Source organism: Anoplophora glabripennis, unplaced genomic scaffold (assembly GCF_000390285.2).
Source record: "Anoplophora glabripennis isolate ALB-LARVAE unplaced genomic scaffold, Agla_2.0 scaffold397, whole genome shotgun sequence".
Classification (NCBI taxonomy): Eukaryota; Metazoa; Arthropoda; class Insecta; order Coleoptera; family Cerambycidae; genus Anoplophora; species Anoplophora glabripennis.
Window position 1 is genome coordinate 389,139 of NW_019416531.1, and position 14,394 is coordinate 403,532.

General features: G+C 32.4%; 1 protein-coding gene across 1 annotated transcript in view; it reads left to right on the forward strand.

Annotated features, from left to right (window-relative positions):
* Nucleotides 1-3,968: 3,968 nt before the first annotated feature.
* LOC108910368 overlaps nt 3,969-14,394 on the forward strand; it is a gene marked incomplete at its 3' end in the record, with an annotated part of 109,636 nt that continues 99,210 nt past the window's right edge. Inside the window, exon 1 of the mRNA XM_018714950.1 lies at nt 3,969-4,481. Coding sequence (XP_018570466.1) covers nt 4,364-4,481 — 118 coding nt within the window. The remainder of the gene's footprint in view (nt 4,482-14,394) is intronic.

A 14,394-nucleotide genomic window follows, 5' to 3' on the forward strand; every position in this document is an offset into this window, starting at 1 on the left:
TTGCTTCTAATTTATTGGCCATATTAAAGATTATAAGCTAATTCTAATTACATTTTACAAGCTTGCCACCTGTTTTCTCTATAATATTTAACTTTTAGTTATTGCAGTTGTTAGTCTTTTATGCAGTTGATGGTTTGTTGTTATAATTACTGTTTTTTATTCTAAAAGCTGAGAACTTGTTATAACAATTTATTAACGAACGAGCTATGTCCCAAATATTTTCTGGTATTCTATTATATAGATAAATATTCATAAATCATCAAAGGTTCTAGGGATTCTTTCAGTATCAGTGTTTACTATAAGCAAAGCATGCAAATGGAATATTATCGGTGTGAACTTGTGGTATCTTTCATAACGGGTATCCGATAAATGAAACCGCATACGGAAATGAAGAGAAAGAAATAAAAAACAGAAGTTACGATATTTTGTCTCGTATCTCGTGTATAAGAATGACTGGCCAAATTACAAGTAATATAAAACAGACGTTTTACACTTACGTACAGTTTTACGTTTTATTATTATATTAAAAATATTTTTGGAATCATTTACTTTGTGTTTTTTAGTCATAGAATACCTTTGTAAAAATACATATTCCAAAATAATATTTGGCATTTATGTGAAATATTTGTTCTCTATACTTTTACGGAGATATTCAGTCCTATCTATTTTGTTACTCTGGAGTCTCTCAAAGAACAGTTTTAAGGCTATTACTATATAATTTATTTATAAATTATATCAATGTATATTGCTTTTGTATAGTGATGGTGAAATAATGGTAGAAAATCATACCCTGGAGTAACTCAGGGATCAGTTTTAAGGCTGTTAAAATAGTCAAGTATAACTATCATATTAACAATAATTACCTACAGCAACCAGAAACTTTTTGCGATTTGTGGTATTTGACAATAAACTATCTTTCAGTAATATATCATTAATATTATTCTCAAGGCGTGTACCACCATTGGATTCATTATTAGAAGTACTTGTAAATACTTGCTTTCTATTTGAATATGCATGAAAACTACTATACATCACGTTAGTAAGATTAAGGTTATAATATGCCTCTGTAATTTAGTGTCCTTGCTACACGATATATTTACCGTGTGGAATGGCGTTAACGGCGTTTTCTTAAATTTCTGGTTTTTGAAATGGATGAAATATATCGTAAGACTGATTATCTTCAATCTGATCTGTTGCAATTTTTTTTATCTCTAGAATACAGGAGAAGCATTGCTTGCTTGGTATTTTTATTCAAGCTGTTAAATAACCAAATTGATTGCAGAGATATATAAATAAAATCAACTTTTATGTTCCCAAAGCGGTCTTTCGGCAGATATTGTGATTTCCTTGCTAACAACACCAGATCTAATAAAAAATATTATTCTTCTTTATGTATTACGTGTAGAATCTTTAATAATGTAGCCTCAACAACTTACTTGCTAATTCGAGACAAGAAACAAAATAACATTTTTGTTTTGTTTTTTAACTCTTATATTCTGTATTTTACTGAACACCTTATGCAACTGTGAACTTATGTTCACTGTTGCATTTACATTTTTGTTTGTAGATTTGATTTTCTGTTTATTTCTGTACGTCTTGATATTGTCTATTGTAATTTTTAGTTTTCCTTTTCATATTCCTTTTGCTTTCGCCTATTGAATGGCGCAAAGTAAAATAAAATAAAATAACGGTACAAACAGAGCGAATATCGCTAAGGAAAATTCTTTCCTCGAAAAACACCGAGACAGGTTTTATCGAAGGGGGATATCTTTTCACATCTATTGCCCCCCTAGGGACGGAGGCAATCCCCAAAAATCTTAACAGGAAAGAAGGGTTAAGTGACACATCGTTTGGAAGGTATTCTAATTCTCCACACAACCGTGTTTTATTTTTTGTAAAATTTGTAACAAGTAGTTTTTCTATTAACAACTTATATCTCCGAAACTAATCTATCAAATTCAAAAAATGTGAAGAGAATTAGAATACCTACCTCTCAAACGATGTGTCACTTAACCCTCCTTCCCTATTAAGACTTTTGGGGGGTTGCCCCCTCGCTAGGGGGGTAGAGACTGTAACAAGAAATTTATGTGAAAACACGTCCCTCTTCGATAAAAAATCTACCTGTCTCGGCGTTTTTCGGAAAAATAATTTGCCTGAGAGTTATTCGTTCTGTTTAGCTTTCAAGAACCCACCCTGTATTATCACATACGTGAGAACACGTATATATTTCTGCCTTTAAACTTCTACATTAAATTTAATGTTATGAAATTAACGAAAAATCATGTATCCAATGCATCGAAAAATCGGGTTACCATATATCCTTGGTTTTAGGAAATAAGTATGCACCAGACAGATTAAACAGAAAAAACATATATCGTTCCTTTTGAAAAAGCAATTGATTGGACTAAGAATGGTGAAGTTATAGCTTGTAGCGTTTTTTACAAGACACCCGGTATCTATGTGAATGCAATACTATACTATACCGGGTGGGGTATTTATCTTGAGACAAAATAATATCTCGGTTGGACTGGATTATTTCGAAAAAAGTTTCAGACAAAAAATGTAGGGCATCGAGGACGCCATTGAAAAGCCCATACCACTTCTGGTCTGTACCGGAAGGGGTGTTTTTAGACCGGATGTTGATTTATTTAAATGGAAACACTCATAGATTTCGACTGAAAAACTAAAAAAAAATTTTTTGTTCTTATTATTTTTTTGATTTAACCTATATTTTGGCTATAAAAAAACAGAAAAAAACAAGAATCTAGAGACAATGGGATACCTTGTTGGGACGACTTTTAAAAAAAAATGTTTCATGCAAAAGTTGTAGGGTGAAAAGGAGCTATCTTGACATGACCTTGAAAATGACGTTGATCTTGACTTCAAGGTCGTTTGAGGATCAAATTCAAAATTTTAAATGGGACCCTCTTTTTTTACCTCGAAAATTGCGAAAGCTGGAAGTTTTACAATATGAACTTAACCTCAAGAACAAGCCCAGATGTCAAGGTCATTTTAAGATCGAAAATTGTATAATTATTAATTATTATCCAGGGTGCTTGTCTTCGTTGAGTCCCCTCGTCTCTCATCATCGGGTTCTTGAGGTTAAGTTCATATCTTAAAGTAAAACTTCCCGTTCTTGTAATTTCCGAGGTTTAAAAAGAGGGTCTCATTTAAAATTTTGATTTTGATCTTCAAACGATCTTGAAGTCAAAGTCAAGGTCATTTTTAAGGTAATGTCAAGATAACCCCCTTTTCACCCTGCAACTTTTGTATGAAACATTTTTTTTAAATGATCCCAACAAGATACTCCGTTGTCTCAAGATTCTTGTTTTTTTTTATGGCCATTTTATGGCCAAAATATGGGTTAAATCGAAAAAATAATATAAACAAAATGTTTATTTTTAGTTTTTTAATCGAAATCGGTGATAAAAATGGGTGTTTATATTTAAAAAAGTCAACTGTCGGTCTAAAAACACCACTTGCGGTCTAGACCGGAAGTAATATGGCCCTTTTAATAGCCTATGGGTGCCCTACAATTTTTGTCTGAAGCTTTTTTCGAAATAATCGAGTCCAATCGAGATATTATTTTATCTCAAGATAAATGCCCCACCCGGTATATTCAGAACTCGTATAATTAACAAATATTTGAATATTTTACTTCAGTAGTCTGTAACGCCACATAAACTGATTGTTCTAACCGGTCTTCTAAAGTTTCATTTATTTTTGTGATATTATGGTTCCAGTGAAATTGACATTATGTGTGCATGACCTTCCAGCAAAACGTCGCCGCAATATCGATTTTTCCGCGAACCATAAATAAATGAGCACGTAACTAGAGAAAATCCATAATTTTCCATCTGTGGCCCAGACCGCCGAAACAGTTGCACAAAGTCACAGCACCGGTCAAACAGCAAATCGCAGTTTAAGCAAACTGAAAGTACTATTCGTCGACTTCGCCGTCGACAATCCACAATTCCCCTACCCATGATACGCGGCGGCACACCTCAGCAAGGTAGTAACAACTTTAGTTGACTTAGTTCGAACCCCGTAAATACATAGCAACGTCCAGTCTGGCGCTGCCATAAAGAGGTACAGAAAAATTCGCGCAAACCCTGCGGCCCCGGGAAAAAACAATTTTCAGGAAAATGTGAACTCGTCCGGGAAAGGTGCCCACGTAGCAGGAATACTGTGTCGACCTCGCGAATTGGATTTTCTTCGGCCAAGACGTGTCTTTTATGTAAACAACGTTTACGAATCGATTCGTGACATGTGTTGTTGAGGGCCATGCGCTATATTTGTGCTGTTTATGTTGCTTGTCCTGTTGTGATATTGTGATATTTGTTTATGATGTTGTGTTTGTGATATGGCGGAAACCAAACCCCTGTATTCAACATGTGTCGCAATTTTAGGATTTATCTGCTTCGTGGTGGGCGCCGCTGCCGTTGGCATTCCGATGTGGGGATATTTTGAAACGCCACACGGTGAGTTCCTTTTTGCACGTGACTCCCTCTTCAAATTTTTAGTTGTGCGGAACCATATTACAAAAGAAATATTTTTTTTTAGAAAAAGTTTCTGCAAATTTCTTACACGTTTTTTTTACTATACATGATGTATAAAAATTACAGTGAAAGTTTTACAAATAATAAAGAAAATTATACTAAACTCAATTGACAATTTTAAGTGTAATATTTATAATACTGCCTTTTTCCCAAGTAAACTTCTACTGTAAACTTACATATTGTTTAAAGTTTTTGGCGCACAGTGCATTGCAGCATTTCTATAAACAATTTGTGTTAATGTTTGCGAAAATAAGATAAATGTTTACAAAATAAGCGATGGAACTTTTGTTGACGACATTGGAGCTTCACAACCATTTAGTCACATATTGCATTGATTGACTTTTGAATTACATATTCCCTTCACCAATATTATCAAATCTGCAACAGAAACAACTGACATTAATTGTTTTCAATTACTGGAGGTGTGAATAACACCTCAAACCGTCGCCGGTTAAATTTCCTATAGGAAACGGATTTGCAACAAAGTGCAATTCTTGGAATTAGTGACAATGATGTGACTCTGAAGACGGTGGCGCCAGATAGGCTGAACACATAGACAATGACAGCGGAAGCCGCAAAACTTGGATATGAAGATAGTATTGTTTTATAAGATGACGATTTGTTGGCAAATATTTAACCAATAACCAAAATATCTATCAAAAATAATGCCTAACAGTCAAAGACATTGGAATATTGAGTACGAACATATTGTTTATATAAGTTAAGATTTTTCCAGTAGTTGAAAGCAATGTAAAAATTATTTTATCTGCTGCCACTATAGTAAATATAGACTATTAATACATTGTTTTTAAGGAGGTAAGTGGATTTTACCGTAGAAGTGGAAGTTGCTATGATAAGTGAGGTAACTTACCTCCCAAGGCAAAAAAGTGATTTCGAGTTATAAATGCATAGTAAATGAACAAATAGAAATATTTGGTAAACATTACATTTTATTAATTATTATGAATGAATATTTATAGGAATTGTACAGTTATTACATCTAGTAACATTTACTGAAGTGTCATTGTAAAGAATCCTGTCGGCTATTTCATTTTTGTTACTTAAACTGTCATCAACATAACTTTCTGCAATTGTGACTGACATCCACCCACCATGTCTCTTGATTGCTAATACATTAACTTTTGTATGAATGGCCTGTATATGTTTCAGGATGTTTCAGTTTCAAAAACTGTGCAATCTTATTAGGAATCATAGAAAGGGTATTCTTACCCGACTGGTTGGTTGTAATATCTACCGTGCTAAAAAAGCGTGAAATTTCAGTTTTAATTTTCAATCTAATCTTGATATATTTCTTGAGAATTTCTAGGTAAGAAACATAACCTAAACGAGAAATAATTGTAAACGTACGTGACATACCATTTTTAGAATATGGAATTGTAACTACAATAATGTCATCAAAATTTTTGAAATTGACGTCCAAAGTAAGTTTGCACAATTCATCAGAACGGCATGCTCCTGCAATGCCTAAGACCGTCACTACCACCTAAAGTTTTTGACTTCTCCATGAAATATGCTAGCAGTAACATTTCAGAAACATCAGTATTTCTGTTCTGGCACCATTCTTTGAATTTTCTATGTGCTCGTCCGTAGTGCACTTTCGACTTCTCGGGCAATAAAAATTCGCAGGCAGAATTTGCTGCACTTTCTATTTGAAAATCACTCGTTAATAATTATTATTTCTAATAATTCAAAACCAGCAAAATTGCAACTTTTATATAGTTTTGTTTATAAACACCTTAGAAACGACGAAATCCAAACAACTAAGGTGACTTCATGAACCATAAAGAACTGTGGAAGTAGATACAATGTTATACACCACGCAGCAGTTAAGTATAATTTACCAGTCTCGGACTTTATTGCCAGCCCTCGCTCCGCTCGGGCACAAAATCGTCCTCAACCGGTATATAATATTTACCTCCTTTATGATGTAAATAACTATTGTGTATGCAGGTTATAATAAGTTATTATCGATATATTCACTCAAATATTGTTTTTTCGAAGCAACTGCATTAAATAATCCAAAAATTAATAATTGAAAAGTGCTATAAAGGTAGCGTCACACATGTTTTCGTCGGCTATATATTTTTTTTAATTTCTGTCGATTAGCAGAGTTGTTTATGTTAAATTATTGGTTGAACTGTTGGTTTTGCATAACGTATTATTCTCGGTATTAATAAAGTTACCATTTTTCATAGAAAAAATTAAAGAACAAAATCTATAACAGTCACAACTGAAATTTTATGAATATCAACGTTAAAAAATATTTAAACACTATTTTCATCGCACTATTGTTAAATGTCAAATAGAGATTGTCGTATCGGAAACAATTGCCTCATAAAATGCAAAGGTTACTCGATTTTCAAACGCGACACAATGTGTATTGCAGTGCTGTAATAATAAACAGTTCGATATGGTGTGTCGGTGTTTTGCAATGAAAGGAAACGCAGAGTGGAATTGATGTCCATAGATTTGCAAAGAATGTAGATAGATATTTAATTGCTGTATTGCGATGTAATATTGACTGAACGTACCTGTAATTTTTTTGTCCTTTCAACCGTATAACATAAGCTACTTAAAATATTATGGAGAGGATATCCAGTGCGTTGAACGAGTTATGTTCCGGAAATCGTTGAGTTGGCGTAGGTGTGTTAATAATTTTGAATTTGACTATTCATGAACAAGAAAGTATTTTTCTTGTAAGAGGGAGGAAGTTAGTTCTGAAGTACCTAATTCTTCATGGTAACGTGACGTTTTACATTGTAATTTATAATAATTTTGTTCCTAATTATTTTGAATTAGATAAAAATTGCTACAATTGGAATTTTACCCTTACCAAATTGAATACTACCATCCGTTACCTACTTTCCTTGAACAGAATGGAAGTAATCGGGAGTAACTTTAGTCATAACTTTGATTTTTAAAATTACATTATAGATATGAATTCAACAAGTCTAATTCAGCTTTTTTTTTTAAATCAAATGCCAAGAATTTTTCACTCTGATTTTCATTTGATTTGCAAGTGAGTTGTACCATAACGCCATTTTTTTAGAATAATCATGATATAAAATATTTTTTCTTCAATCTTACCATATTTTATATCTTTGATAAAGCAGTAGGTATAGCTTTAATATAAACAGTGGACTTTCTTACATAATTTGGAAACCAAAAACGTTAATTATATCTAGAAGTGTAATAATCGTCTGAGCTATCTCTGTAACATTAATGATAATAGCTAGGAATTTCCTTTGTATTTTTATTACCTTAAACCCAAATTAAATTATGGTTCATTTAAGCCAATAACGAGTTTACGAAATGTATAAATATACGATATATTTATTTTTAATGTATTTCTAGATATCTATTGCTTGCTTACCATATACAGGTATGAGGACTGTTAAAAAAATAACCAAACTTTATTTTCTTTTAACTTTATTATTAATTTTATACATTATTAGTCCTTGCTTCCTTCAAATTACTCCCCTCCCCTATTCACACACTTTTCCCAGCGGTGTTAACATTTCGCGAAGCAGTCCTAGATCGGTAGCTTCATTTGAAATGGCCTTTAAGATTTGTGACGAATTTGCTTTGATATCATCAATAATCTGAAAAATTCGTCCTTTCAGCACTGATTTTAATTTAGGAAATAAGAAAAAATCACAAGGAGCCAGGTCTGGCAAGTAAGGAGGGTGAGGGAGGACAGAAATTTGATTTTTAGTACAAAACTACGAATTGGCAACGCTGAGCGTGCAGGCGCATTATCATGATACAAAAACCATTAGTTGTCTCGCCACAAGGCTGGTCTATTTTTGCTAATTTTTTCACGTAACCGCTGTAAAATGCCTTGATAGCATATACGGTTCACTGTTTGACCATGAGGCAAGAATTCAAAATGCATAATTCCGATAAAGTCAAAAAAATACTGTGAGCATTACTTTGACATTGGATTCAGACTGGTGTGCTTTCTTGGGATGTGATGATCCTTTGAATGAATGATTCATAGTCATTAGACTGTTCAAGGAGTTGCTGACAAACGTCCATATGATTTTCTTTCTGTTGTTTGGTCATCAAAGGAAGAACAAAGTTTGCTGCAACTCGATTCATGTTCAATATTTCAGTAAAAATTTCATGGTGAGACAGTCTCTGACAGTCAATCGGCGATTTGCATGCACCAGATCTTTAATTTTCTGAACGTGGGAGTCACATCTTAATTTAAAATGTGGCAATTTGGATGTAATAATTTCAGAGGTCTATAAAATCTTTGATTAAGTTTTTGTATGCAATGTAAATTGTAAATTAGTATTTAGGTAATAATGATAAATTTTTGGCACAATAAATAATGGGGACAATATCACTGTGAAAACATAGCCATTTAATTATCTTAATTAACAACTTTTTTATAAGTACTGGTGATTATTAATAATAATAGCAACATCGCCAGCTAGACATTAGAAATAAATTTTGGTATAAGTTTCCAGTAAATATTATAAAAAATCTGGTGCACAAAATGGAGAGCTGGGATACTACTGAATACACCTTTAAACTATTTCAAATTTCATTATTACTTTGATACAATAATAGCTTCTGAAATGGAAATGTTTTAATTTAGTGGCATTTCACTAATAGGTATAATTAAATAGATTATTTCATTAATGATATTTATTGATAAATCATAAAATCTGTAACTGACGAATACAAGCGATGTTTCCTTCGACTAAAGCTATACTAATACGAAAGTGGCCAGACAGGCTGTGTCTCAGAGAAGATAATTACCTCGTCAAATAAAAGAACGTCATTGTCGGTGTTCTAAGTGAATTTCACACTGGGTGAATCTAAAGACCTTAATACAGTTATAGAATACTGGAACAACCGTTACACAGTTCCGAGTTAGTCGAGTAAACTAACAAGAGGAAAAAGAAAAATTCGATTACACCCAGTTCTTCGAGTTTGTAGTTGCCAATGGTATACATTACCATCACTAAAACAAAAGTTTGCGGGGGAATGTCGATAGTTTATGAATGACAGTTGTTGTGTCTATAAACTAAATTAAAAGTAAAGTTTGCTTAGTGTGCATATTTTGCACCTAAATAGGTACATCCAAGTGTTTTAACGTAAGAATATCTGTTAATAATCTTGACGTAATAAAAGTACTACTTACAAGTACAATGACTATTTTTAAGTAAAATGAAATATAATTTCAAATCTATATATCAGTGGAAACGAGGTTTCAAATATTTATTTCTAATACATTAGCTTTACAGTCAGCAAAGAAATTACTACAGTAGAATTATTACAGTTGGAAGATAGATACAATCTCATTTTAATTTTAACGCAAGGCCAGTACTTGAATATAGACCTGCCTCTAATTTACATAAAGAGATACTGATAACGGCTGATTGACTGACTCTTGGTCCACTTACAACTCTGCCAATATCTGATAAACATAATGAATGGAGGACCGGAGCGAGTTGAATTAAGATGTTCGTTATTGATTTCCAGGCGATGATAGTTAAAATAGTTAAGGGTGTAGTTTTTAGTAGTGTCTTACGAAATATTCGATCAGAAATTTAGATTAATACAGAATGACCACTTTTAATTCTAAGATTACAGGCATGAATTCCTTATCGAATTATGGATGTGTTTTGTTCTATAAATATTTTGCAAGAGGATTGATTTCACAGACATAAGACTTTATAGACTGATGATATTGTGGGGAACAATTACTCTGCGGACTACCACGATACCCACAATACTCACTAAGGAGGAACCAGGATCATTGATCAACGGAACCACCATACATATAACGGTTTCGAACATATTAATTCTCTTCAGTATGTCACACGTGGAATATAATAATTAACTCATTAGTATAGTCTTTCCGATACCAATTGAGGAACTAAGACGTTGACGGTATGTACCAGGTTCGGTCGCTGACGCAGCTTCCCATATTTATTTAACCATACCCATATACAGGTCTGGTCGAACTACATGTGGAGGTGGTAGAAATGTATATGCCCAGTTGGGGAATGCGAGCGCGGGCAAACGAAATCTAATACAACTGCATTGGGCTACTGAGCAATAAATCTCAGCTTTTGACAAGCGGTTGACAAATTGCCCAGCAGTGCAGTGCAGCAATGCGGAATTTGGTGCGATTTAGGTAGTTTTAGTTTTTTATAGGCACCTTCTATTAATTATTAATTATTAATTAATATTGCAATTGCGAAAGGGAGGAATAATTTTATTACATGGCATTTTGGAGACCTTTTGAAACGGAACAAAATGAAATTTACCATCAATATAATAAAATTGTTTGAGGACATAAATAATTAAAATATGTTGACTAAGTGAGCATATTATTATAATAGAAATTTTCTACACATTATATACAAATTATTATTATAATTGTTTAGCTTTAGCAGAAAACTTTTTTAGGGGCGGCTATGAAAGTCATTAAATTTTATTGCCAGGCTTTTTTTGCATGTTGAACTGACTTCGGAAAGACTATACTTGGATACTAATTCGCAAAGTAGCTATTTCACCTTAAAAATAATTTCGCATAGTGCCTATGCAACACTTGCCTTCATAGTACCTTCGAAATAGCAGGTAACTCTCTGTTAGTTTGACTATTTGAAAGCGTAGGCATTGAGTAGCAGTGAGCAGTTTTTTATACCTTTTATCCCTCATATTTTCAGAAGATTATATTTTTAGAAAAGTAAATATCTTTTTGTTATATCTCAGGAACCTACAAACGTGTTTGAATGAATTTGGCACAACTCGTATATAAAGAGAGGCCTTTTAATGCTAACTTAACTTTATTTATTAATTAAATCAGCGACCTTTGGTTGGAGTCCACCTGAAACGTAAAAATGTACTCCACTGATCTTTTAAATTAATATATTTAGTTGTACCTACTGCCCAAAAACCTTTATTACTATTTCCTTAGAAATAAACTTAAAATGTATTTTTCTAACACGAATTTAATAAAATAGGTAGGTAAATTCTTGATATTTTTACCTTAATTCATTTGACGTTTAATTTTGTACCTACTGTAAACCTTCAATGTTGTGCATGATTATCTTTCAACTATTAATGAATTTGCTAACCAAAACGAGGAGGATCGCTGACTCCATTTCACAAAAAAAAAAGAAAATTACTACGTGAATAGTGCGTACACTAAGAAAATAGTAAGATGGATAGATTTTGGAGAGCACAATTTAAATTTTTTAAAGTGATAATTCTCCCACTATAAAGATATTATTTCTCTCACTACTTTTTGACCTCATTCTCATTCATTAATTGGTTATACCAAATTTGAATAGTTTACCTATAGTTTATAGATTCATCGGATATAAAAGAGGTCAAGAGATATGGTTCTTTAAATATTTATTTGATGTCATCTGCTGGTTGTTACTATTTTTTTTTGGATCTGGGTTAGGTCAGGAAAAACTAATATTACACTTTGTCGACGCTTCATCTTTTTTACTACGCACTTCTGGGCTTTTTTCAGGTGTTTAAGTCAAAAAATTTGTATCTACGTAAGCACGTTTAAATATAAAATTGAGAAATTTAATATTTTCAATTTTAAAGACTCGAAATTGTTAGTATTCTAACTTCGTCTTTAAAACCAAAAATATTTATATTTCCAACGTTATAGCTACTCGTAAATATCCTTACGTACAACTACAGTTGTGTGACTTATATACTTCAACATATAAAGTTTTGAAGATCTCGTAGTAAAAACGTCGAAACGTTCACAAAGTGTAATAGCTTTTAGTTATATTTTCTGTCTTAATTCATATAAAAAAGGGGAAAGATAAGGGAACCTCCTGGGTCAATGTCAAAGTACACTTCCCAATAAGAAATTCCTTATTGTTTTAGAATTTAAAACTATTGGATAAACGCAAAATAAAATAAGTCGAATACCTAATATCACGATGTCACATTTATTTGGTCTGATTTAATCTTCTTTTCATTATACAGGATGTCCGGTTCATGTTTCAAAAAAACTTGTGGGCATGTTCCTCATGGGAAAATAATAGGGATAGTTCATGTAAAGCTTTGTTCTTAGACGCCTTGTTTTCGAGATACAGTGTGTTGAAGTTGTTACTTTCCAAATGGTTTTGTTTAATTAGCTTTAAATCGGCTAAAGATAAAATTGTCAAAATTTGTAAACGAGTAAACATCAACTGTGCGTTAAGACTAATGTGCAAGTGCTTTCTTTCTGAAAAGCAGTGTCGCCGATACAAGTAATTGAAGGGGTACAATCGAAGAAAGTATATGTTAAAAGTCAAAATTTATTACATTTCTAAACGGTTATGTAAACTCTAAAGGAGACTACAAAAATGGTGTACTTGTCGAAATTCGGTAGCATGTACCATTTTCGAGAAAAATTAAGTTGCATTTTTTTTTTCTCACATAAAGCGGCACAAGTACATTAACAAAATATTAAATTGAAAGAGGACCTTACCATTGAATGAGCTGAAGACATTTAACTACCAACAGTATTTACATTTAAAACTATAATTTTAATTTCTTACGTATCACATGAAACAGTTATTTTGTAAAACATTTTATTAACTAAAAAAATATTTTGTTTCAGTTTGTTGTAAACTAACATTTAAAAAAGTAAATCAAAATAAACAGATTATGGTATTTAATTATTTATTACACTAAATTGGATCAGGACTTTTCTTGAGGAGAGGAAACAGTCAGTTATTATTAATTATAAAGATCAGAATAATGCTTCTGTAACATATAAATCAGAGTATGCCTCTGTTAAGATGGGAGTCCCACGGGGATCAATTTTGGGTCTTGTGTTATATTTATTACATGTCAACGATATTTACACTATTTCAACTAATGCTCACTTTACTATGCATGCCGATGATCGTCTTTGGTTTTGTCTAATAAGTCAGATCAAATATTAATGCAAGATTGTCATATTTTATTAGATAATCTGAATAAATGGTTTTCCTAGAATTCATTATATCTTAATGTTGCTAAAACTCAAGTACTCCGTTTTTGTAGTACGCTTTAGTGTTTACAGAACCGTATTGAAATTTAATAAATTTTGACTTTTAACATATTTTTTTTTCGATTGTACCCCTCCGATATCGGCGACACTGCTTTTCAGAAAGAAGCAGTTTGCACATTTTTCTTTACTCGTGTACAAATTTTGACTTTTTTATCTTTATCCAATTTAAAGATAATTAAGGAAAACCATTTGGAAAGTAACAACTTCAACACACTGTATCTCGAAAACAGGGCGTCTAAGAAAAAAACTTTACATGAACTACCCCTATTATTTTCCCCTGAGGAACTCGATCACAGGTTTTTTTTGAAACATGAACGGGACACCCTGTATATACAGGGTGATTCAAAAAACCGCTGACAGACTTCTAGGGTAAGTAATAAAGTCTTAATAAACATAGGGTCGCAAATGCCTCCTTAACGAGATACAGGGCGTCAAAGTTTCCGTAAAATTAAAGCGTAAAAATGACAAAAAGAAGCTTATAATCTAGTTTACTTAACTCACTTGTACACATTGACATTAGTGACAGGCGATGTTTAATTTTATTTTGAATAGCACAAGCCTACTATGCGAAACTAAAATGAATTAAAATAAAATTGGATTTACAAATTTTCTACAAAGGTGTTTCTCTTAAAAATGGTTGCTTTAATCCAAATTTTGCAAGAGACCAATTCGATAGACAATTGAACACTTTACACGAAAATAGTGCCCGTTTGACAAAATTAGCAGTGGCGTAGAAAATATTTTTAAAAAAGGGTCACGTTGACCCCGTCTCTACGACACTGC